We start from the raw sequence: 22,250 nt of genomic DNA on the forward strand, positions 1-22,250 counted from the left end.
GCTGCTTCCACGAGGAGGCTTAGTGGGTGGCAATCCTCCCTCTACAGGTAGACAAAGGGACTCAGAAATAGGGAGCAGGGCAAGGGCTGATTCAGGCTCGAGGACAGAGAGAAGGCAGACCTGGGTGTTTCAGAATCAATCGCTCAGTGAAGATGGAAAGAGATAAAGGAGAGACAGAGGCCTGAGAGGGGACAGGGCAGACTGAGATGACAGCCTGGCAGTGTTAAGTCGGGGACTTGGACGAGTCTATATAAGCTACTAATCATTTAACCATGCTTTATAGAGCAGTGGGCACAACAGCACATGCGGTTAGATACAACTGTTCTGAGGATGCTGAAAGAAAATAGGACTTGACATAGTAAGAAGGAAAGAGAAGATGAAATGGGTAAACCACGATGTTATAGCCAGGGACTTTGGTGGAGTGATGGTGAAGAAATTAGGAACTCACGGGTTAAAAACACAATGTGCCTCAGCAGAAGTCAATCTGTGGTCCAGGTCTGTCTTTTATATCAACTTCCAAGTACTACAGCCAGAGTCCCAGGAGGGTTCCAGCCTCTCTGACACCCTGAAGCCAAGCCTTTCCTCTGGCCCTGAGCTCCTCAGGCTAGCTCTGGTTCCAGTCTGCACATCTGGGCCCACACCCTCTTCTTGTCGGGAGGTGGGGGAGGCCCTCAGCCCTCAGGTCCAGTGGGGGGAGCAGCAGGAGCTGGGGGGCCGGGATCCTCCAACTGCACGTCATGTAGGTGCACCGTGGGCGTGGTGGGGTCCTTGCCCACACCTTGGCTTGGGTCAGCCTGGTCAGGGTGGTGCCTGCGCACGTGCTTGACCACCTGAAATTTCTGCTTGGCCTTGTAGCTGCAGAGGCGGCAGAAGAAGGGGTGGCGATCGGTGTGGGTGAGGGCGTGATGGCGCAGGCCAGCAGCCCAGCGGAAAGCACGGTGGCACACGTTGCACACGTAGGGCTTGGCCTCACTGTGCTTGCGGAGGTGGGTGCGCAGCAGGAAGCGTGTCTTGAAGGCCTTGCCGCACTGCTCACACATGAAGGCCCGTGCTTCCCGGTGCCGCGTCTCCTGGTGCACGCGCAGTGCGTCAGCCCTGTTCGTGCAGTACTCACACTCGGGACACTGGTATGGCTTCAGTCCTGTAGGACAGGGCAAGGACAGGGAACACATCACCACTGAAGGAGGTGGAACAAGGATCAGTGGACCAGAGGAGTCACTGTGATCCTGGGACATAAGGAACACAAGCAGCAACCTAAGGACCATGTCTTTGGAATGTTCCAATCCTGTCTGACACTGGTGTGTCCTATTCCCAACATAGCCCCTTGTATACAATGGGTGCTCGATGGATGCCGGTAACTAACTGGACCCCTAAGTAGCCAACTGACAGCAATAAATACTCAAATATGACAGGGTTTCTACAAGGGGAACTCCAACCCCTTTTTGGTCATGGAGTACTCATGGAATTGGGAATCCATTGAAATGGATCCCTTGTTCAACACAAGAAGTAAAAGAAAATGCTTAAGAGGGAAGCAGTAGAGGCGAAAGAAGGAGTAGAGGCAGAGGGCCTTGAAATGCATCTGGTTAATTCCTTTACTTGGGGGGGGCAGCATATGCAACAATCACAGGCACACCATCATTAACCCTTCTCTGAGAACCTGTGGTTTATGGACTGTACCCAGGAGAAAAAAAAAGGACAAGTTAAAACAGGTGAGGGACTTCCCTGGTGGCACAGTGGTTAAGAATCCCCCTGCCAATGCAGGGGACACGGATTCGAGCCCTGGTCAGGGAAGATCCCACATGCCGCGTAGCAACTAAGCCCGTGCGCCACAACTACTGAGCCTGTGCTCTGGAGCCCATAAGCCACAACTTCTATGCCCACGCCTAGAGCCCGTGCTCTGCAAGAAGAGAAGCCACCGCAATGAGAAGCCCTCGCACCGCAACGAAGAGTAGCCGCTGCTCGCTGCAACTAGAGAAAGCCCATGCGCAGCAACAAAGACCCAACGCAGCCTAAATAAATAAATAAATAAATAAATAAATAACAGCTGAACCCTCTGCTTTGTCCTCCTCACTCATGATAGTTCCATCCTGTCTCTGTAGGGACCAGGCAGACCTGCTCAGTCACTCACGTTTGAGTTGGAGGTTCTCAACCAGAGGTGGGTGACCTCGTTCCATAATACCCCGGGAAGCTTTTGCAAAGTACACATGCCCAGACTCTCAGGTTCACCTCTCTCCTGATTCTGATAGGCTTTCAGTGGGTTGGGAAGCTATTCTGGCTTTTCAGTCTACCTACTACCCTTGACGTGAATACTGATGGGCACCCCGAATCTGAGTAAGGACATACACCACCTCAGGGAGGCTGGGTGTGCTAGGGCACAGGGGGACCCCTCGGGCCTGTCAAAACCATGCAGACTCACCTGTGTGCTTGGTCATGTGGTACTTGAGCTGGTTGACCCACTTGCACTTGTAGCCACAGTCAGGGCACAGATACTTCCGTTCCTCCTTGTGAATCCGCATGTGGTACTGGAGGAGGGAAGAGCAAAGAGTACACCCAGAAAATGTGTACCCTTTGGTACCCACTGGATGTGGAAATAGAGCAAGCAGGCAGAGAAACTGTTGGCAGATAATCCTGTTCCCTGCACCGATCCTACCCATTCTCCCCCACTGCCAATCAGGTCTCTGAGGCCAGTCACTCTGACGCAACCCTAACCCATTCGGCCGACCCCAGGTCTGCCCTACCTCAACTCTGCCACTTATTAGCTGTGCCTTTGGGCAACCTTACCCCTAATTCTCAGTTTATTAATCTGGAAAACGGGAAACAGTAAAAGTACATCTCATATTTTTGAAAGGATTAAAATCAGTGTCCGACATAACAGTGTAAGTACTCAATAAATGTCAGCCATCATCTAGGTTATCTACAACCTATTACACGCCTTTATCACATGCCAAGCATGTATTACGGAATTTTATCTCTGTAGCAACACTATGAAGTATTATCCCGTCTTCACAGATGAGGAATCTGAAGTTTGGAGAAGTTAAGGGACTTGACCAAAGTCACAGAGTTAATTTTCAGAAGAGTCAGGATTAAAGAACCCAGGGAGTTTAACTCCGCAGCCTGCATTCCTTCCATTCCCAGACCCCCTAGCCCCTGACCTTACCTTGAGGCGAGAGGGGTCAGCACAGGCATAGGGACAGAGGTGACAGCGGTAGGGCTTCTCCCCAGTGTGGACGCGGCTGTGCCAGGTGATCTTTTGCCGGTTCTTGGTGCTGTAAGCACAGTCAGTGCACTTGTAGAGCCGGGTGCCCCCGTGCCCTTTCACGTGGTGATCTAGCACCAGCTGATGGCGGCATGCAAAGTCACAAAAAGGGCAGCGCAGAGGGGGCTGGCCAGCATCCCCAGCTGAGGATGCCGCTGCTGAAGTCTCCTCATGCTGTTCCAAGTAGTGCTTCACCAGGCCCACCCGCTCCCGGGCAGCAAAGTCACAGAGCTGGCAGCGGTGGCTGAAATGCTGCTGCCTTCGGTGCTCGTCCAATGCCGGCCGGCTGGGGAAGGCCTCCTGACAGGCCCCACACTCGAGCCGTGGGTGCTGTTTCCGGGTGTGCCCTCGCAGGCTGGCAGGGCTGGGGCACAGCAGCCCACAGCGGGAGCAGTGCAGGGGGCCCTCAGTGGCCTCTGTGGGAGAGCCAGGGACAGGGGGCGTAGGCTCGGGATGCCGGCGCAGAGCATGCTGCTTGAGTGCTGTCTCGGAGCTGAACTGGGCCTCACACTGGGGGCAGGCAAAGGCTGGGGTGCCCTGGTGGCAACTGTTAACGTGGCGAGTGATGTCATGGCGAAGGTAGCCACTATAGTCACAGAGTGGACAGAAGTGGGTGGGTGTTTTGTCGTGTACCCTCAACCGGTGCAAGCGCAGTTTTGAGTTGGTACCAAATGTCTGGGGACAGGAGCTGCAGGGGATGCGGCCAACACCTGTGTGTCGGGACTGGTGAGCCTCTAACCGGTACCGTCTGGTGGTGGAAAAGTCACAGAAAGGGCACTGATGTGGCTTCACCCCCTCATGCTTCAGCCGCCGGTGCTGCTGTAGGCACCGGCTCTGTTTACAGGTGAAGCCGCAGTCCCCACACTGAAGAGGGGGCCGGGGGCCATGGGCTGGGGCTGCGGCGGGGTGCCTCCGCTTCTGGTGGAGCCTCAGGGCAGCAGCAGCAGGAGCGATGAATGGGCAGAGGCCACAGCGCAGCTCTCCGGACTGCTCAAGGGGGCAACCCCGGGTCTGGTGAGTCCTCAGGGCCCGTTCCTGCTGGCAGCTAAAGGGACACGTGGGGCAGGAGAAGCGAGCCCCCTTCTGCTTTGGAACCAGAGCTGCATTCCCATCACCAGGGCTGCGCTCTGCACTCCCACTGCTCAGGGGAGCAGAGTCCCTGCTGCTCAGCGGGGACACAACAGGCTGGGTCTGGGAGGCGCCTCGCTTTCCTCCCCCGCCACGTCCGCCCCGGCAGCCTTCAGCCACGTGAGAAGTAATGGAGGAAAGCCGAGAGCAAAGGAACATGCAGGAGTTGCAGTGAAACTTGCCCTGCTCGAAGTGGAACCTCTCAGGGGCCTCCGGGGGCGAGGAGTCCTCTGCAGGACGGGCTGTGGAGCCACAGAATGTGGCAACAGGCTCCTCTACGTTTTCTGGCTCCCCAGGAAGCTTGGAAGGAGCATCTTTTGGGAGCATGATCTCTACTTCTAATGGGGCAGGTGGGGGCTTCCCACCTGCTGCATCCTCTGAGGCCGGCGTGCCCAGGGGCTGAGGATGCGGAGGGATGGGTGAATCTGGTCTGGGCAAGCCCTTGTTCTTTCTGAGGAGAACAGGGCACTTCTTCAGCAGATGGGTGCTGAGGCCACGCTGTTGCTTGAAGCTGGCTCCACACTCAGGGCAGAGGAGGGGCTCTCGGTGGCCCTGGCACCCAGTCCTGGAGTGCAGACTCAGGGCCTTCTCCCGGCGGGTGATGAAAGGGCAGTGTGGGCAGCGGAAAGCCCGCCCCTGTCCCTGTATCACTACCATCTGAACCCGCCCCTCCAGCACCAGCGCCTCTGCCTGTTCTTTGTCCTGCCTCCTTAGGGCCTTGAGTAATGACTCTGATTCAGGGAACTGGGGCAGGGGTGCTGTCTCAGTGGGTGGATTTGCCTTGAAGGTTCCCACCCAGCTGTTAGGGGGCTCCTCTGAGGAAGGGGGATTTATAGGGGGCTCAGAGACTGGCTTTTCCAGAATGGACTCTTCAGCACCCAAGCCGGAAGTTCCAGCACCTTCAAAGGTAGACAGCTCTGTCAAAGTTCCATCTGGCCCTTCCAGTCTCAGAGGCCCTGAGGGATCCAGGGGCCTGAACTCCACAGGAGCCGTTTCGGTGATCTCCTCAAGGGGCGGGTTGGCCACAGGCTCCAGCTCCACTCCCAGGGCCTCTAGGTGTAGCGTGCAGCCTCCCTCATCTACCTCCGCCGGACTGGGGCTGCCAACCAGGTCGTCCCCCTGGGGAACCTCACCGCTGTCCCGTTTCCCAGCACTGTCCTCCTCACTGGTCTCTGGCGGGGCCTGATCCAAGCCGGGGTCCACCATCGTCCCTGGGTCGCGGTCCGGCCCCTCAGGCTGGGCAGACAGCTGACTTGAGGGCTCTGAGTCTGGTGGGGGTGTCGGGCACTGCCCGGCTCCCTCTGGCTCCTGGCTGGCACGGCGAAGCTGCCAGACCTGGTCCCCGGGCACGTAGCCGTGGGCTTTGCGCTTGTGGAAGAAGAGGGCGGTGTTGCTGAAGGTGCGGTAGTCGCAGAGGGCACAGTGGAACTCTCGGAGGCGGGTGTGCTTGCAGTTCTCATGGCTCAGCAGGGCCTGCTTGTGGCGGCTCTGGTAGCTGCAGTAGCGGCAGGGGTAGAGTGGGGCGGCCGTGCCGGGGTGGTGCTGGGAAGCCATGTGCTTCTGCAGCTCATACTTCCGCTTGCAAGCGAAGGCGCACACCTCGCACATCAGGGACTTGCCCTGGTGCCGCAGCTTGTGGCTGCTCAGCTGATCAGCCCGGTGGCAGCGATAGGAGCACTGGTTGCACTGGTATCTGGTGAGGAGGGAAAAATCACAATCATAAATTAATCACAGCAACTACCAGTAACTGTATAAATACCTACTATGCACCAAGCTCTACACTCAGTGTTGTACATGCATCATCTAATTTAATCGTCTTAGTGAGGAGACTAAGGCACAGAAGTTAATAACTTGCCTCGAGTTACAAAGGAAGTGAAGGGCAGACGGTCTAGCTTCAGGGCTTGTGTTCTACCCCCTACTCTACCTTGCTTCCTAAAGGGAAGGTATCATGGATCAGTTAACCTCTGTGGACTTCTGAGGAGCTGACATGGCTACAGCCCCACGGGGCAGGTTTCTGTGCCTAGTTCCCACTCTCCCACGGAGACGTGAAAGCCACGGAGAAACCCCCTAGCCAGCTGTGCCCACAGGTCAGAGGGGAACTTGCCTGGATTTAGACGTGGCCAGGATTGGAGCCACAAGCGAAGCCCATCTACTTCACCAGGACTGGACTCAGAACTCAAATGACATCTTAGTCTCTGGGCCTCTACTCTGGGTCTACACCCCCTTCCCTGAGCCCAGAGAGCTCGCACCGTGCAGACTAGGCCACAGGCAGAGGTCACCTAGAGGCAGCGGAGCCGAGATGACAGGAGCAGAGGGCCGTGCGGAGGAGTCTCTCTGGGGCCAGGAGAGATGGGGCCGGAAGCTGACTTTGAGAGGCGGCTAGCTTAGCTCCAGGTCATTGGGTTAGGGAGGGAGGCACGCGTGTGCTCATACCTGAGGTCGCCCGCGTGTTTCCGCATGTGCACGCTGAGGTAGTGCTTCCACTTGGTGACGTAGCCGCATTCGGTGCACATGTAATCCTTGGTGTTGGAGTGGGTCAGCATGTGCTTGGACAGGTAGCTCACGTCTCGACACGTGAAGTCACACAGCTCACACTTGTGCGGCTTCTCGCCTGTGGGGATGGGGGTGAGCGGGGCGAGAACACAAGTCAGACACGGACCGAGGGAGCGACAGACCGTCCTCCCCAGCAGGCTCGCCCTGATGCCCAGCGGGAGTGGATGCTGAGGTGCTATTTGCAAAAGTCAGTGCTGCCTCACAGCCCTCTGGGACGACCACTCTTCCACCCTGACGCCAAGGAAGGTAGGGGGAAAGTGAAGACCCAGCTTTTTAAAAGTAGCTTCAAAGTCCATTCTGGATTTGTTATACAGCTTATTGGCACTAACGGCCAACTGCTCCACTTAGCCCAATTCGTTCCAGTTTTGTGGAAGAGGAGGAGAAAAAATTAGGCAATACAACATAGTGGTTAACAACTCTGACTCTGGAGTCCAACACAGTAATAAAGATATTAATAGCTGACATTTATACTGTGCTCACTACGTGCCAGGCACCTTTCTGAGCACTTTATAAAAATGCCTCCTCTTACTGAATCCTCACAACAGCCCTTTATTACCCCATTTTACAGAGGAAGAAGCTGAGGCAGAGAGAAACCACAGAGCTATTAGGCAGTGGTTCAAATCCCAGTTTACTACTGTGTGTCCTCAGGCACACAGTAGTAAACCCCTCTAAGTCTCAGTTTCCTGGTCTCCAAAAAGGGGGCAACAAAAATAATGACCTCACATGGTTGATATGAAGATTAAAGGGCTCAAGGACGAGCTGTCCCTGTACGTTGGTCAAGACCTAGCGCTAAGAGGTGAGGCTGGGGCCGCGTTCCTTCAGGACCATTCCCTGTTATCCCTGCCCACCCGCTCAGCCTCTCTCCTTATGGTGAAAGGCAAGCAACGTGGTGTTCTGGCTCTGCTTCTGATACCAGCTGTGTGATCCTGAAACAGGCCATTTAAATGTTCAGCGTTTCTCATCTTTACCTGCCTTTCTTACAAGATCGTTATTGTGGATTAAATGAGATAATATATGAAAGAACTATAAAGCACTACACAAGCATACCTCAGAGAGATGGTGGGTTCAGTTCCAGACCACCACAATAAAGCAAATATCGCAAGAAACCGAGTCCCACAAATTTTTTGGTTTCCCAGTACACGTAAAAGTTATGTTCACACGTTGCATGGTAGTCTATTAAGTGTGCAATAACATTCTAACAAAACAGTGTACATACCTTAATTTAAAAAAATACTTTATTGCTAAAAAATGCTAACTATCACCTGACAATGCAGGGTTGCCACAAACCTTCGATTTAGAAAAAAACACAGTATCTGCTAAGAACAATAAAGTGCAATAAAAGAAAGTATGCCTGTATAGATGTGAGGTTTTAAGAAGCCTCAGAAAAATGAGATTTTGTGACTAAAGCCTGTATAGAAATGAACTGTTTAATGGAAACAACAATGGCTTTGTCACAAGCTGCCTAAAAACTGTCCTCCCAAACTAAAGAATCTTTGATGAGATTTTTTTAATGTCTTGTCAATCCACCAATGCTTACATAGAGATCACAAATGGGAAGATGCTATAGCAGGAAGCCTGGTTTGGTTTTTACTCAAAGCATCAGTAATGCTGGTAACCAATTAAGAGTCTGAGTTGAAAAACCTGCAACTTTCAGGTCACCAGACGTGATCATGTTTCAGTGTCACGGCTTTCAAGGCTATAATATATATGGATGGCTCAGTTCCCTCACCCGCTATCTCTCACAGCACATCACAAAACTTGAACTGCAAAGGAAGGCATCTGACCTGGTCTGGGTTTCTTTGCTTTAACAGGCTAGGTGTTGACCCACCCACGCCTGATTAGCGGTGGGCAGAACCCGACAGGGCTATAAAGGTGAGGCACGGGACTTCCCTGGTGGTCCAGTTAAGACTCTGCGCTCCCTGCAGGGGGCCTGGATTCGATCCCTGGTCAGGGAACTAGATCCCGCATCCCGCAACTAAAAGATCCTGTATGCCTCAACTAAAAAGATCCCACATGCCGCAAATCCTAGCCTGACCACTTTACTAGCTGAGTGACACTCAACTTAAGGCTTACTTGTAAACTGCAAATACTAGATTTATCTCTAGGAACACTAGGTCAGATGAGTCCTACGCAATGTATGCAAAGCCCTCTGGGTGTCTGGCACACAGTAAACGCTCCCGTTTGCCATCATCACCACTATTACATGGTTGGAAGGGTAGAAGCCATCTCACCGGTATGCAGCAGCATGTGGCGGATAAGCACCCTCTTGTGGGCAGTGGCAAAGCTGCACTCAGGGCACTGATGGATCTTCTCGTGAGCATGCATCTTGCCCACATGGTCCTGGTAGGCCACCGGGTTGAAGGTGGCAAAGGGGCAGAAGGTGCAGCGCAGCTCTTCACTGCCAGGGTGGCCCTGCTTCTTATGTTTACGGAACAGGTGCTTGTTGGAGCAGGCGAAGTCACAGTGCGGGCAGTGGAAGGCATAGTGGCTTTTGTGGTGGGCCTCCATGGCTTCTGCTGTGGCGAAGAGCATGGGACACGAGTGATGGCGGCACTCCACGGCCCGCACCCCGTGGGTCTCCTTCAGATGCTTTACGAAGGCCTTGCGGTCAGGTGCCGTGTAGCTACAGCCCTCCTGAAAGCAGCGAAGGGGCAGTGGCTCGGCCGCAGCTGCTGCGGTGTGGCTCTTGAGGTGCTCCTTAAGGGCCTGGCTGAGGCGGAACTCCTCCCGGCAGACAGGACAGGCATAGGTATCTGAGTAGAAGTTGGAAATATCCTCATGCATGCTGGCCATGTGGCGGTTGAGGGCATTCCTCTCCACTGCACTGTAGTGGCACAGTGGGCAGCGGTGGGCCTTTTGGCCCAGCTCCCGCAGCAGGTGGGTCTTGAGCTTGCTCTTACTGGTGAAGAACTTTTGGCAGTTGGGGCACTGGAGACTGGGGTCTGGGAAGTGGAGATGTAGGTGCTCCACCAGATGGGTCCGCTTCTTGAAGCAGCGCTTGCATTCTGGACACATGTGGGTCTTGAAGAGGGACTCGGTGCCAGAAGCGACAGCTCCTGGGAGAGAGAAAGGCAGGGAGGGTTAAGAGTGAGATTCTTCGATAGGTCAGGGGCTGGCCAGTTAATGGGAGAACCACATTTGCCCAGACAAAATATGCATGCATGCATGGCCTTGTTCCTTTCTTTCTAGGAAACCAAACAATAGCATCTCAAACTTTGTAGCCTCAAAGAAGAGAGAAGTCATTCAAGTATTTAGAGAAACAAAATCACAAGGACTTCTCAGACCTTGCTGTGACCTTTAAGAAGTGCTTCACCCAGCCACCCACTATTCTTGAGCTTTTATCTAGAAAGGCTCAAAAGAAGAATCTTGATGGAGCATTCTTGTTCTTCCTGTCCTTGACCCGGAGGGCAGGCGGAAGAATCAGTAGGGTTGGTTGGAAGGAAAAGAACCCCACAGGGAGTGAGCAGAGGGAAGAGAAGGTAAAGTACTCCTATTTCTGAACACTGGGGTCATAGAGAGCTGATAATAAATATAATCAGATCCTTCCTGGTCACCTGACGGTAAATATGCTCCCTGTGGGATGGGTTTCAAATGCTGTTCTCCTCAGATGGAAAACTGGGAAGCAAGGATTCAGAAAAACAACCTTAGGGGGCTCAATGTCAGACAAGACAGGCTGCCAGTCAAAAACCTCTGGCATCTTCATACTATGAATATCACCCTCTCCCTCCTCACAAAAGAGCTTTCTGCCTGGGGAAAACCAGCCCCGAGAGCAAACTCTATTTACTCTTACCCTGTGTCACCAGGGTCTGTGCCCATTTATCACTTTCCCACTAGACATGTCAAAGTGGAATGTTAGGAACAGAAGGATCTGAACCAAAACTCAGAAAACCAAACCCCAGAGCCTCAATACCAGGCCCCCCACAGTCCGTTCCTCCCCACCACCAAGAGGTTCAAGCCCCATCACATCATTACCCTCCAACCGCTGAGCCCCCTGGCCTTTCTCCAGGGCTTTCTGGGAGTTCTGGCTGCCACTGTCCTCTTCTTCCTCTACGTCCTCCTCTTCAGCTGACTCCTGCCCAGGCAAGGGTGCTCCTACTTCCTCTGAAGGCTCTCCCTCTCCTGGGGACACTCTGAGAGCTGAAGATGCAAAGAACTTGATGACTAGAGGAGCCAACGCAGTGCTGAGTGCTTGTACTTCTCCTCTTACTGGCCGGAAGAATCACCTCCCACCATTTAGCATAAGGGAATCTGGGGTTCTAAGTATATTAATTTATTCCCACACAAGACAGGGATAGGAAGACCAGGAGCTAAGCTGTCAGTGATGCTCCAGTCTGAAGTAAATCAAACCTCAGATAACACCAACCTCGGACCCCTTGAAGGCGAGATCTTTGAGGTCACTGCAGTGGGGGGAGGGGGCAGAGAGGTAGAGAATGGGCGGACTAGACTGTACTTCCCTGGCTCAGGTCCCCAGGGTTAATGGCTGGTGGCTCAGTGTGGGCGAACATCCCTGATCTCTAAACTTGTACTGAGAAACCCAACTCAGCAATTCAGGATCACATCCTGTGCTCTCAAATCCATTCCTTCTCTCCCTCAGTTAGAGGCAGCTGCCTCAGTAAGGCAAAGATGTATGACTTTTTCCCAGGAAAGAGGAATCTTCTCTTTGTACCAGAGCACAAATCAGTCTTAGCAAGCCAAATTCTCTCATCAGAACCCTGGCCTCTCCTGGCCTGGTTTCTCTATTTCCTCCTGCTCCTCTGCTCACCCCACACTCTTTTTGAAACCAAGAGGAATAAGAATCACTGAAGCACCACCTCTCTTGAAGGTTTCTTTTTAAAATAACCCCAGCTTCTCCTGCCCAATCCCACTTGCTCTAACAGGGAGTCTACAGGCATTCTACCAATGGCTACAGCCACTGATGGGCAGTTTAGCTTCTGCCCTCAGAAAGTTCTGAAATGGATCATAAGAGACATTGGTTAAGTAACCTCAAGGCCACAGTGTAGCTTAAGCCAAACTTCATTCATTGTCATGGACAAAGACTTCCTCTTTGTCCCAGATTTTCTGCCTGGTCCGGGGTGTCTAGATGCCTTCCCACGTCAGCCAATAATCCCGTCCTCCTGAGCCACTACCCCAGATTCTCTTCAATTCAGGCTTACATTCATGGCATTAGTAACAATTGCCTCTGCTACAGACCAATTGCAGCTGCAATCCAGGCAGGATACTGCTGGGTCCTTGGCCTCATACCTGGCAGCAGCTGCTGGGATGGAAGACCCTGAACAGCAGACAGTTCTCCCTGTGTCCCGTGCCCGTGACTCCGCTGATGCTGCCGGAAGAGTTTGATGTTGGAGCCCACGAAGCTGCAGTGGTTGCAGTGGAAAGGGTAATGGGCCTGCCGGTGCAGCTCCATGCCCTGCTGGCTCCCGAAGAGCAGGGGGCAGCCCCGGAAAGAACAGGGCACAGGAAGCGCTCTGTGGGTCTGCCTCAGGTGGTGCTGTAGACCCTTGCGATCTTCAGCGGAGAACACACAGCCAGACTCTGGGCAGGAGAAGGCGTCAGGAGTGCCCCGGTGAATCTTGAAGTGGCTTTTCAGGGCCTGGGGTTGGGCAAACTCCTGTTTACACACAGGGCATGGCAGGGGGCTATCTGGTGGGCTCTGGCCCTGCAGAGGGCCAGGGAGAGTGAGGTTGCTGGGGGGCAGCTCTACAGAGCAGGGGGGGCTACCGAGGCCCTGCACAGGCTGTATAATGGTCTCAGTGCACTGGTGCAGGGCCAGCAGAGTGGGCTCTGCGAAGCTCTGCTCACAGCGCTCACAGAAGTACACCTCCACCACCTTTACCAGGACACCTGCAGGCAGAGGACCGACAGAGAAAGGCACAGAATCAGATGGAACAAGACTCAGAGGAGTTAGTTACCAGTAGAAAATGTAGGTGAATCTTTTAACATTCATGGAATGGAGATGGACTTAAGTCTGATACTACACCTTAAGTCTGATTTTCAAAGCCCCCTAAGGTCAAAGATGGTCTATCTTGCACGTGTGTTTGGATTTCCAGTATCTTGCACAATACTTGGCACACAGTAGGTACTTCATAAATATTTGTGAAGTGAATGTAACAAGTATTAACCAAATCCAGAAAGCATTAAGAAAAGGCGGTATGTTTTGCCCAAATAAAAAATTAGAAACTTACAAAAGAAGAAAATGACAATCTGAGGAAAATATCTGCAATATACATGACAAAGCATTACTTTTATATTCTGTGAAGAGATTTTCAAAGGCACAGTAATTCATAAAATGGAAGACATCCTTTCTGAGATGAGCCAGATCACATTCATAATAATTGATGCCATTTCTTTTTTTTTTTTTGATAATTTTTATTTTTTTAATCAATTTATTTATTTTTGGCTGCATTGGGTCTTTGTTGCTGCGCTAGGGCTTTCTCTAGTTGCGGTGAGCAGGGTGCACTCTTTGTTGCAGTGTGTGGGCTTCTCATTGCGGTGGCTTCTCTTGTTGTGGAGCACACGCTCCAGGCGCGTGGGCCTCAGTAGTTGTGGCATGCGGGCTCAGTAGTTGTGGCATGCGGGCTCAGTAGTTGTGGCTTGCGGGCTCTACAGCACAGGCTCAGGAGTTGTGGCGCATGGGTCTAGTTGTTCCGCTTGCTGCCATTTCTTAAGCAACTGGCAGGACCTTGACAAAGAAAGGCTTAGGAAACACTTTTGCTTGGTCCTCCAACTGCCCTATGAGAAGAGGGACCTGGGATGCTGCAAGGTTAAGGCCACCATGCCTGTTAATGGTGGAGCCCAGGTTTGTCCTACATTTATTCTGGTGGTTCTTTTTCTCTTTATTATTTTTTTGTTTAAATAAAAATTCAGTGCAACAAAAGAACTATATAAAGAATAACCACCTCCCACCCTCACACACATAATTTGGTCTATATCCTTTCAGACCTTTTGGGTCATTTTTTGGCAATTTGCTTTTTTTTTTTTTTTAAGTTTATTTACTTATTTATTTTTGGCTTTGGGTCTTTGTTGCTGCGCGTGGGCTTTCTCTAGTTGTGGCGAGCAGGGGCTACTCTTAGTTGCGGTGCGCGGGCTTCTTATTGCAGTGGCTTCTCTTGTTGCAGAGCATGGGTTCTAGGCGCACAGGCTTCAGTAGTTGTGGCTCTTGGGCTCTAGAGCGCAGGCTCAGTAGTTGTGGCACACGGGCTTAGTTGCTCCGCGGCATGTGGGATCTTCCCAGACCAGGGCTCGAACCTGTGTCCCCTGCAATGGCAGGCGGCTTCTTAACCACTGTGCCACCAGGGAAGCCCCGGCAATTTGCTTTTTAAAAAATTTTTTTCACTTGCTATATATCAAAGATATTTTTACCTATGAGTAGGACATTTAGGTCTACCTAATTTTTTTTGTCCAGTTCATGGTACTTCAGAGCACGGGTAAATCAAAATGAAATTTTGCTCTTACTGATAGATATCTGGGTTGTTTCCAACCATTACAAATAAAGCTGCCCTACACATCCTTATTCCTGTATCCTTGTGCATGTGTGTGACTCTTTCTATAGGACAGATCCCTAGAAGTGGAACTACTAGGTCAGAGTACACGTCTTTTAAAATTTGTTACATGGATAAATTGACTTTCAAAAACTTATGCTAATTTATATTCCATAAACTATAAGATAGTGTCTGTTTCCCCATTGCCTCACCAACACTAGTTTTATAAAAAATGCTTAATTTCTGCCAAAGTTGAGAAACAATAATGGCGTCTTATAGTTAAACTGGAATTTGTGTGTTAGTGAGATTAAATATACTTACGGTATTAACTATTTTCATTTCTTCTTTAGTAAATTGCACATAGATTTCTTTTCTCCCTTTCTAAGAAAATACTGTTTCTTTTTCTTATTGTGCAGCTCTTTGACTTTTAAAGATATTAACTCTTTCTTATATATTGCAAATGTTTTTCCAGGTTCCTTTTTATTTATTATTTCTTTCACCACATCAAAGTTTAGAAATATTATATGATCAAACTAGCTAATCTTTCCCAGTATTCTTTGTACACTACCAAGGAAAAATGGTACAACTGTAGCTGGAAGATGACAGTTACAAAACAGGGAAGTTACCTAAAAATAAGAAGTTGAGATGTGGGAAGATTAAAGGGGAGACTCTTTCTTCTAACGTAAATATAAATTATTCAACTCCCACTCTTAACGGCATGCCTTGGGTGAGTTAAGTATGTTATCTGCAAGAAACTAGAGCAGGGAAATACCAGATTACCGCTAGGAAGCCCTGCCAAGCCCTGGGTGGTGCAGAGAGGCTGGGCCTTTTGCCTAATCCCTGGCTGCAGTCCCTGGGTGGGAGGGTCAACATGGAGAAAAGAATCCTTGAGGACTATAGGAGTAAGGGTTGGGCAGAGGTGTCAGAAAGGTCTTCCCTTCTGGATTACTGCCTAGCAGACGTGAAGCCCTCGCAGGGATAGACTGCCAAGAGCTTGGTACAAGTTGTGCACCACCTCGCCAGACTTCAATCAACATTCACCAACTGCAAATCAAATTACAACATCTCTAAGTATAAAAATAGGATGCTACCTTGTGTCTTCATCATATTTATATACAACGATCAAAAACAGCACAGACAGACAAAAACTCAGGGTTGCTTGTCTCACTGGCCTGCTAGCAACTGTGTTGGTACCTGGGGTCTCTCCAGGAGCACCTGGGGACAGGTTTCCAGCTACTGCTTCCACAATGATCTCCATGTTCCCTGTGTCCTCTTCAGTTGCTGTGGCTTCTACCAGCAGGCAGCCTGGGTCAGCAGGCAAAGGTGGAGGGTTCCCAGAAGGACAGGGGCTCTGGACAGGCTCTAGGAGTCCATGGTTAGAGAGAGGTCGGGGGATCAGCAATAGCTCAGGGCACAGTCCATCCATCTCCCCAGTGCTGTTGGCTGGCTGTGAGTCCAACACAGTGTCTGTCATCACCACCAACTTGTGTGCTATGTCCTCTTACGTGCTGATAAACCAACCAGAAGAAAAACCAAACAACATATAATTAGATCTCTCACTTTCTTCTCAGTTGGTGTGGATGCACAGCCCAGTGCCTGCCCAATCAGGCATTTCCTTGCATGGCAGCATGCCATACGTAGTTAACCTAGAAATTTTCTTTATATGACAATGTCTAGAACAAAAAGCATAAACATGATAATAGGGGTCAATACAGGAAAGAGACAAGAAGTTGTAGCCAATATATTAAAGACTGTTTCTTGGAGCTAAGTGATGTTGGTCAAATTATTAAGCAATCTGGGTCTCAGGTCTCTTATCTGCAATAAAATTTGGTGGGACCAAGGGATCTCAGAGGTCCCCTCCCCTCTTAACATTTTATGATCTCACTATTCCTTGGCTCAAAGCCCTTCCTTCATGATCTGGCCCCTGCTGACCTCTCCAGATTCACCTTCCACCTCTCTCCGCAAAAGATCTCTGAACTGATGATTCAACTTGTCATTGATTTGCCATTCTCCAGACTCACCACATTCTTTTCTGCTTCCATATCCTTACACATCCCTCTCTCGGCTTGATGGGCCTCCTCCCCTTTGCCATCTCTCTTGTCTGGCTAACCAACTCCTAACTAGCCTTTAAGAATCTGCACAAATGTCACTTCCACTAGGATGGCTTCCGGACACCTTTCATCTAAGTTTCTCTCTCTGAGGTCCTAATGGCCCCTTGTACATGGCTCTGACAGAAACTGTGTCACACTGCACTGTCGTTTACCTATCAGTCTCCCTCCCTAGACTTGGAGCTTTTTGAGTGGAGTTTATTGATGTTATCACTTCACTGAACACACCACAACAGTCTATGCAAGTCAGACAAATAAGGGAATTCTAGTGAAGAACTCCAGACACAGAAATGCATCAAAGCAAAGCTAGGCTTCTACTAAGATAGAAGTGGAATCAAATCAGTGATGCCTTACAAGTTAACACACCTGGAGAAATTTCTAACAAACTGACTATGGCCTCACATTGAACACTGGAACACAACAGAAATTAATGTCAAGTACACTACATATCTTGTTATACACGGCTAAAATTAGTCTAAGCTAAATAACTAGGAATTAATAAGGATGACAGTAATCATTTCATGAAATTGAGTCATGGAGGTCGAGTAATGGCCTAGGGCTAGGAAATCAGGTTGCAGGTGATAATTCTGCAACTCAAAGCCTCAGATCATGGAAATTCGGAAGGTGTCAGGGCAGGGCACTTCCGCCCTCAGAGGATTCTCTGGAAACCACAGCCTCCACTTATCATCGCTGCTCTCGGGAGTCTTCCAGCTCGGGCAGTATACTTGCCTTAGGGGGGAGCCAAGGAGGACGCGGTGTCGTCTAGATTGAGCCGCTGGAAGGCGGAGTGAGGTGGGACATAGGTGGGCACAAGAGAAGAAATGAACTTATCTTCGGAGCACGGGTACTGAGGAAGAGAAAGGACAAATTAAGGCAGAGAGAAGGCCTGGGAAAAGGATGAGATCCAGGCTGGGGACCAAGGCACCCGGTGTCCACTTTCCTGTGGGCTCTGACTCACCGCGTGGCCTTGGACAGATATAGTCCCCTCGCTTCTCGGGCCCTCAGCTTTTCTATCTGTAAAGTGGAGGCGATGACAGTGTCCACATCGTTGGGCGGGAGCGGGAATCACAAGTGCCGGCAAATGGGAAAGCCGTTTTGTAACCTGCAAGGCTTAGGATGGAGCATCGTCATGCTTATGGTGCTAAGGAGAGGCAGCGGGTAACCGGGCGCGGTCCAGGGCAGTGACGCGACCGAGGCACCGGGGCGGCTGATGTGATGCTCCGGGGCCTCGCTCGTCGCCGTGCTCCCTTCAGCACTTCTCCCGAGCGTTCCCACCACCCAGGCCCACCCCTCACCCTGGGGCTCGAGAAATTTTTGCCTCCGGCCTACTCCACCCGCACTCCCTACTAGTTCCCGCCCCGCTGCCGCTCGCTTACCTCCCAGCCCTGGGCGGGCGGGAGCCTCATCTCTATGGTCGACCAGCGGCTGGAGCAGCCTCCCGTGACTCCTTTTGTGAGACCGCCTCCGGCCCAGCCGCCTCTAGGACCTCGGGCATTTGGAGGCCGCTCTCTCTTCCTCTGCGAGGCTGGCTGAGTACTCTATGGTTCTATCGTTCCCCACCCCCTACCCCCTTCCTGGCCTTGAGGCCCAAAGAGTACCATCGAGAGTTGTGGAGCAGAGTGGCACAGCCCTCTTGGTGGGTGTGGCGGGAAGTAGATGAAACAACTCGGGGGCCGGGCGAAGCAGCGCTTTCCTGAAGAGGGAAGGGGTGAAACCATCGAGAGGAAGGGCCAGAGAGTCATGGCGGTAAGGGGCGGGGGAGTGACCGATTATTCCAAACTCCGCTGCTGGAGGCGCGAGCTGGAGTGTAGAGGGGGTTCGGGAGGGGGCTTCTGGGCGACCGACAAGGACCAGGAGAGGGAAGGGCTTTGTCTGTACCCTTACACGCATACGAATTTTGGAATTCTGGATCCTATTCTGAGCTTCAGCGGAGGTCACTGCTGTCAGTTTACCGCACTGCGTGCCAGGCGTAGAGCGAAGTGGCAGGGGGGCGGGTGAGGTGTGCTAGAAACGATTTGACCTCCTACCCTTCGGGATCTTACAGTCTAGAATCAGGCCCTGTCACATTTTATTGGGGGTGGAATTCGAGGAAATCTCCTTGGAGAAAGTAGCAGATGGGCGGGATTTCAACTGGAGAGAATGGAGGAAATAAAATAAAATGGTCATTCCGAGTCAAGAGAACTGCTTGAGCAAGGAAGAAGGAGGTTTGTATTTTTGTTCAACAGAGAGTATTAGGAGCTAAGCCATTAAAGGTAGGTGGGCCCAGTATTGTGGAGGCAGAGGAGTTTGCCTAATTCAGGGACCTGTTGAGAGCCAGTCATTGGAGGTGTTGGAGTAGGGAAAGTAGTGGGATTGAAGCAGATCCTTATGAAGAAAGATCTGGACCCCTGTGTAGCAGTTTGGTGAAGCAGGACGTGGAGACCCATTAAGATGCCACTTCAATAACTAAAATTACCTTTGAAGAGACAATTTAGGTGGGAGGTAATAAAGAGCTAAACAGGACATTAGCATGTAAAGGAGAGGAGAGGATATTTGAAGTACATGACTCATAATAGCAAGGCATGAGGTTACTGACAGGTTGACAGAAGACAGTAGCTTCTTCATCCCCTCCTAACTCTGGCCAGTGGGCCCCTTTCTAACTCAGCTGGTCCTAGGGACCACAAAAATTCTGTCCATCCATTATCCTGATGTGAAGCCAGTTATATTGTTCTCTCAGGTTTAAGGAATCTACAGACATAGTCATCTGGCAGGAAACAGGTATGAGCAGGATAACGAAAGGCAAAATGGGGCAAGTGGCCCAGAGTCCCATCCCTTGCATTCCAACACCAACCCCACCCCACAAAGGGAGGATATTGAAGCACACAGTAATGCTGACCTGTACTTCCTGCTCCCAGCTTCTGCAGGTGGGGGAGGGGGTGGGTTGGAGAGGAATTTCAGAGTCCATTCTAAACTAATCTTGTGCTTTGTCCCATCTCCACTGCTCCCCACCCCCAGGTCTTGAAAATGCCTTGGGGCCTGTAAGATTCAGTGTTTTCCTTTCAAGATGCCCCTCTCAGACTTTGTTCTGGCCCTGAAGGACAATCCCTACTTTGGGGCTGGATTTGGGCTGGTGGGTGTGGGCACAGCCCTGGCCCTGGCCCGGAAAGGTGCCCAACTGGGTCTGGTGGCATTCCGGCGCCATTACATGATCACACTGGAAGTCCCTGCTCGAGACAGGAGCTATGCCTGGTTGCTTAGCTGGCTCACCCGCCACAGTACCCGAACTCAGCACCTCAGTGTCGAGACTTCGTACCTTCAGCACGAGAGTGGCCGCATCTCCACTAAATTTGAATTTGTCCCCAGCCCTGGAAACCACTTTATCTGGTAAGGTTGGGAAACAGAGGGCTCTGAGAGTAGAAAAGGAGAATGAGGGGAGGTGGGTTTGACCCATTCGTTCACCTCATTTTGACCATTCTTATTCAGGTATCAAGGGAAATGGATCCGGGTGGAACGGAGCCGAGAGATGCAGATGATAGACCTGCAGACGGGGACCCCCTGGGAATCTGTCACCTTCACGGCTCTGGGCACTGACCGAAAGGTCTTCTTCAACATCCTGGAGGAAGGTGTGGGATGGCACAGACAGGCTTTATGGGGGCGGGGGGTGGTGGTTGCAGGGATGGGGTCTTCGACATCAAAGGAAGAGAAGCTTGGAGGGGACGAGCAGGGGGCTCTGAGACCACGGGAGCAGGTGGCTAGGGAAACGGTTTTGGCACAGCTCTGCCTAGTAGCACGGCAAAGAGGAATTATTGGCTTTGTCTCATCTCCCCACCTCCCAGCTCGAGAGCTAGCCTTGCAGCAGGAGGAAGGGAAGACAGTGATGTACACAGCTGTGGGCTCTGAATGGCGCCCCTTTGGCTATCCACGCCGCCGCCGGCCACTGAATTCTGTGGTTCTAGAACAGGGTCTGGCTGACCGAATTGTCAGAGACATCCGGGAATTCATCGATAACCCCAAGTGGTACACTGACAGAGGTGAGAAGCAGCTGGGGTCTTGGCCAGGTTGTTTTTGATGTGGTATTAGAACAGGAGGGAACAGGCTGGTCTTTGTGGCCAGATATAAAGCTGTGGGCTAGCGCTTTATATTTGTGGGCAAATACAAAACTCTAGCCTAATTCCCATAGACGAAGGGGAGAGAAAAGTTGTCTACGGGAATGATTTCTTCCAATGCCAAAGTCATCAGGCCTCCAGGGAGCAGAGTTGGGCATGAACGTGGACATCTGGGGCAGAGTACATGATTCATTCAGGTCTTGACAATCATCCCGGCTGTATTCTTAGGCATTCCCTACAGACGTGGCTACCTGCTTTATGGGCCCCCTGGTTGTGGAAAGAGCAGTTTTATGTGAGTAGAGTCAAACTTCCCTTAACCCTCAAACTGGAGAGAAACTGGACTGGTGGGGTTGGAAAGGGAAATAAATGTGGGGAACAGGAACCGGGATAAACAGGAGACACGTGGAACACTAGTGGGGTATGGTGAAAGGTTTAGGCCTCCGAGACAAAACTAGTACAGTGAGGAACAAGCAGCTGGGCCCAAGGACCAGTTCCCAGGTTGCCCATTACCTGTCATCCCTCCTCCATAGCACAGCCCTGGCTGGGGAACTGCAGCACAGCATCTGCCTGCTGAGTCTCACAGACTCCAGCCTCTCTGATGACCGGCTCAACCACCTGCTGAGCGTGGCACCGCAGCAGAGCCTGGTGCTCCTGGAGGACGTGGATGCTGCCTTTCTCAGTCGAGACCTGGCTGCGGAGAGTAAGTGAGGGAAGTTGACGGAAGGGGGTGTTCCTAAGTGAGGAACAGTGGAAGGAGAAATCCAGAGAGCTGATGGAGGACACCTGGGTTAGCAATGAGAGCCCACAAGACGCACTGATAAGTAGGGGGACATGGTAAGTAAGGAGTAGAAGGGGATGCTAATTTTAAGTAGGGCTATGATCACTCACACTTTCTCTCTCCCTTCTTCCAGACCCAGTAAAGTACCAAGGTCTAGGTCGTCTCACTTTCAGCGGCCTGCTCAACGCCTTGGATGGCGTGGCTTCCACTGAGGCACGCATTGTGTTCATGACCACCAACCATGTTGACAGGTGAGGAGTGAGGTACTCAGACTGTGAGGCAAGATTCTGCCCCCTCACCATCTTAGGAGGATCAGGAGGTTCAGCGGGACCATTTTTGGGGGTGCTGGTGGCACTGCTGCTCATGACTCTGCTTTTGCTGCCTTCTTCTCTTAGGCTCGACCCTGCCCTGATACGCCCTGGGCGAGTAGACCTGAAGGAGTACGTGGGCCACTGCTCACGCTGGCAGCTGACCCAGATGTTCCAGAGGTTCTATCCAGGGCAAGCAGCTTCCCTGGCTGAGACCTTTGCAGATCGTGTCCTTCAAGCTACAACTCAGATCAGTCCTGCCCAGGTGCAGGGCTACTTCATGCTGTATAAAAGTGACCCTGCAGGGGCAATTCACAATGCAGAGTCTCTGAGGAGGTGACAACTGGGCTGTGCCCAACCCTCTCCTCCTCCAGGGGATCAATAAACACCTGCCATGCTACTCCGTTCTCTGACCTCCCTCCTACCTTCCGGTGTTGGCACTTGAGGAAAAAGCAGGGGCTATAAACACAGATGCCTTCAGGGGCCATCAGGTGTCCACATATGCAAATGCTGGGGGCACAGCCTCCCTTAGACAAAGGGGGAAGAAGAGAGACTG

At 51.6% G+C, this 22,250-nt stretch overlaps 2 protein-coding genes across 10 annotated transcripts; one reads left to right on the forward strand and one right to left on the reverse strand.

Moving 5' to 3' along the window:
• Window positions 1-251: 251 nt before the first annotated feature.
• On the reverse strand, window positions 252-18,031 carry ZNF142 (zinc finger protein 142). 5 transcript variants are annotated; one of them, XM_036856936.1, is made up of 11 exons: window positions 17,900-18,031; window positions 17,482-17,625; window positions 17,253-17,370; window positions 15,610-15,923; window positions 12,179-12,778; window positions 10,910-11,074; window positions 9,169-9,993; window positions 6,818-6,995; window positions 3,158-6,077; window positions 2,417-2,522; window positions 252-1,141 (listed from the first exon to the last, which is right to left on the reverse strand). In XM_036856936.1, the coding sequence occupies exons 4-11, from the start codon at window positions 15,887-15,889 to the stop codon at window positions 672-674; spliced, it is 5,544 nt and encodes a 1,847-aa protein (XP_036712831.1). In that variant the 5' UTR covers window positions 15,890-15,923; window positions 17,253-17,370; window positions 17,482-17,625; window positions 17,900-18,031; the 3' UTR covers window positions 252-671. The 5 variants fall into 5 exon arrangements, with proteins under 5 accessions (XP_036712831.1, XP_036712832.1, XP_036712829.1 ...); XM_036856937.1 differs by having other exon boundaries at window positions 15,610-15,777; window positions 17,482-17,633; window positions 17,900-18,022; XM_036856934.1 differs by having other exon boundaries at window positions 17,482-17,633; window positions 17,900-18,022.
• Window positions 18,020-22,094, forward strand: LOC118897698 (mitochondrial chaperone BCS1). Of its 5 annotated transcripts, none has more exons than XM_036856949.1 (9): window positions 18,201-18,269; window positions 19,240-19,280; window positions 19,518-19,886; window positions 19,986-20,125; window positions 20,339-20,533; window positions 20,837-20,900; window positions 21,139-21,308; window positions 21,520-21,637; window positions 21,782-22,094. In XM_036856949.1, exons 3-9 carry the CDS (start codon window positions 19,567-19,569, stop codon window positions 22,032-22,034), a joined length of 1,260 nt encoding a protein of 419 aa, XP_036712844.1. In that variant the 5' UTR covers window positions 18,201-18,269; window positions 19,240-19,280; window positions 19,518-19,566; the 3' UTR covers window positions 22,035-22,094. The 5 variants fall into 5 exon arrangements, with proteins under 5 accessions (XP_036712845.1, XP_036712844.1, XP_036712846.1 ...); XM_036856951.1 differs by lacking the exon at window positions 18,201-18,269 and adding an exon at window positions 18,534-18,727; XM_036856950.1 differs by lacking the exon at window positions 19,240-19,280 and having other exon boundaries at window positions 18,020-18,269.
• The last annotated feature ends 156 nt before the right edge of the window (window positions 22,095-22,250 follow it).

Source organism: Balaenoptera musculus, chromosome 7, assembly GCF_009873245.2.
Source record: "Balaenoptera musculus isolate JJ_BM4_2016_0621 chromosome 7, mBalMus1.pri.v3, whole genome shotgun sequence".
NCBI classification, from domain to species: Eukaryota; Metazoa; Chordata; class Mammalia; order Artiodactyla; family Balaenopteridae; genus Balaenoptera; species Balaenoptera musculus.